The sequence below is a fragment of the Capsicum annuum genome, chromosome 12 (assembly GCF_002878395.1).
Source record: "Capsicum annuum cultivar UCD-10X-F1 chromosome 12, UCD10Xv1.1, whole genome shotgun sequence".
Taxonomy (NCBI): Eukaryota; Viridiplantae; Streptophyta; class Magnoliopsida; order Solanales; family Solanaceae; genus Capsicum; species Capsicum annuum.
In genome coordinates this window covers 25,389,850-25,391,752 of record NC_061122.1, presented here as the reverse complement: position 1 = coordinate 25,391,752, position 1,903 = coordinate 25,389,850, and the positions used below count along the sequence as shown (strand labels likewise).

The window sequence follows — 1,903 nt, the reverse complement described above, 5'->3', positions numbered from 1 at the left end:
CACAATGAGTGGTCGATTTTTTGTGGTCATCTTTTCAGGTTTTTTTAGTAGTGAGTAACTGATAAGGTTGCTGTTATGTCTCTATCAGGAGGTCACAGATTCAAACCTTGAAAACAGCCTCTCTGTAATGTTGCGTACAACACACCCTTGTGGGGGCTTTCCTCAAGACCCTGCACATAACGAAAGCTTTAGTGCATTGGGTTAGTATGTATATATCTTATAAACTAAATTACCGAATGATATTTGGACATATTTTTCCCACTTTATTAGTGGTCCAAAAGATGACTATTTATCAATATTTTTTTCCATACTCTTGTACTAGAATAATTCTCATATTTATGTGACATCCATTTTTTCGAAAAATAAGAATTTGAAAGGACCCTTCATGGTTCAACTCTGCACTAAACTGCCCTCATCAAAAGCGTGGCACAAATTCTGTGAAAACTTTTCATTTTCTTCATCCCCCATCTCTCAACCGCTTTACAACCATCTTCCCCCCACATTTCATCTCTTTTTCCCTCCCAAAGAAATATCAATCAATAATGGAAATGCAAAATCACCAACAATGTTTCTTGGTAACATTTGCACTATTATTATTATTAGTAATATTGCATCATCAATCATATGCCATAGAGCATTTAGTTGGTGACTCAATTTGGACTATCCCTCCCACTAATAACTTCTACACCAATTGGTCTTCTCACCAAATTTTCTTCCCTGGAGACACTCTCTGTACTTCTCTCGACTTCTTAATACTTCCTTCGTTTGATCAATTTATCTGACTCCTTTTTAGATTTTCAAAAGTCAAAACAAATTCTTCTTTGACCGCCACAATCTTTTCGTATTACTTTTTATATAGTTTCTACATATGTAATTTTTATTACAAAATACTTAAAGAGTTCCTTTATCTTTTAAATATTTTAAGTCTGACTCCTTCGAATTTGAGACTCAAATGAGTCTGCAATCTTTTCATATAGCTTTTGATAGTGTGACTTATGGTTTTTCTAATGCAGTTTTCAAATCTATAATTTTTATTTTGGTTATTAAATGCTTTTTTATTTTCGAAATTTGAGCATTGACGTTTAAATATGGACAATATATGAAGTAACTCTCCATTTTACATTATTTTTTTGTATCATTTTTGTGACGATTCTTAATGTTATTGTCGGGGCATACATGCAGATTTTGATTTTGAACCAGAATTTTACAATGTGATGCAAGTGTCAAGAAGAGAATATGGTGATTGCACGGGTGATAATCCATACAAGGTATTTAGTGATGGCCCAGTGAATATTACATTAATGGAGGCTGGTGTGTTTTACTACATCTGTAGCATTTTAAACTATTGTTCATTAGGCCAGAGGTTTACTGTCACTGTCCTTCAAAATAATCGCTCTCTACCAACTTCCTCGCCCTCATCCTCGCCTTTGCCTTCAATGTGAGGCGGATTCAGAATTTAAAATCATCGAATCGACTTTAAGGTTTTCAGTATTGAATTGTTGTACTTTTGATGGTATGGGTTTTAGAAATTTTAATATTTGTTGAAATTTTAGTGGTTTTCAAGTCCCAATAGTTCACTGGAAGAAATTTTTTTATTTACAGCTGGTCTGTGTCGTTTCGTTGGTCATTGATGTTAATTACTGTAGAATAATCTTATTTGCACTACGATAGAGTCTTCTGTGGGTGGTTTGAATGTTGAGTTTAATTAATGGCATAATAATACATAAATGTGTGGTGTTTATGTCCTCCAACTTTGAGTGTGGTGAACAAATAGACATGTATGTGTCCTATCTGACATCCTACGTGGTAATTTAGCATGATGTCTTATGTATAGAATGTTTGTGTCTATTTGTTCAATGTTATACCAGTTTAAGTATCTATTTATACACATCCAAAGTTGAAG

General features: G+C 33.6%; 1 protein-coding gene across 2 annotated transcripts; it reads left to right on the top strand.

The window, feature by feature from the left end:
* Positions 1–355: 355 nt before the first annotated feature.
* LOC124889333 (mavicyanin-like) lies at positions 356–1,617 on the top strand. 2 transcript variants are annotated; one of them, XM_047400882.1, is made up of 2 exons: positions 356–575; positions 1,183–1,617. In XM_047400882.1, exons 1-2 carry the CDS (start codon positions 386–388, stop codon positions 1,440–1,442), a joined length of 450 nt encoding a protein of 149 aa, XP_047256838.1. In that variant the 5' UTR covers positions 356–385; the 3' UTR covers positions 1,443–1,617. The 2 variants fall into 2 exon arrangements, with proteins under 2 accessions (XP_047256838.1, XP_047256837.1); XM_047400881.1 differs by having other exon boundaries at positions 356–732; positions 1,183–1,608.
* Positions 1,618–1,903: the final 286 nt, after the last annotated feature.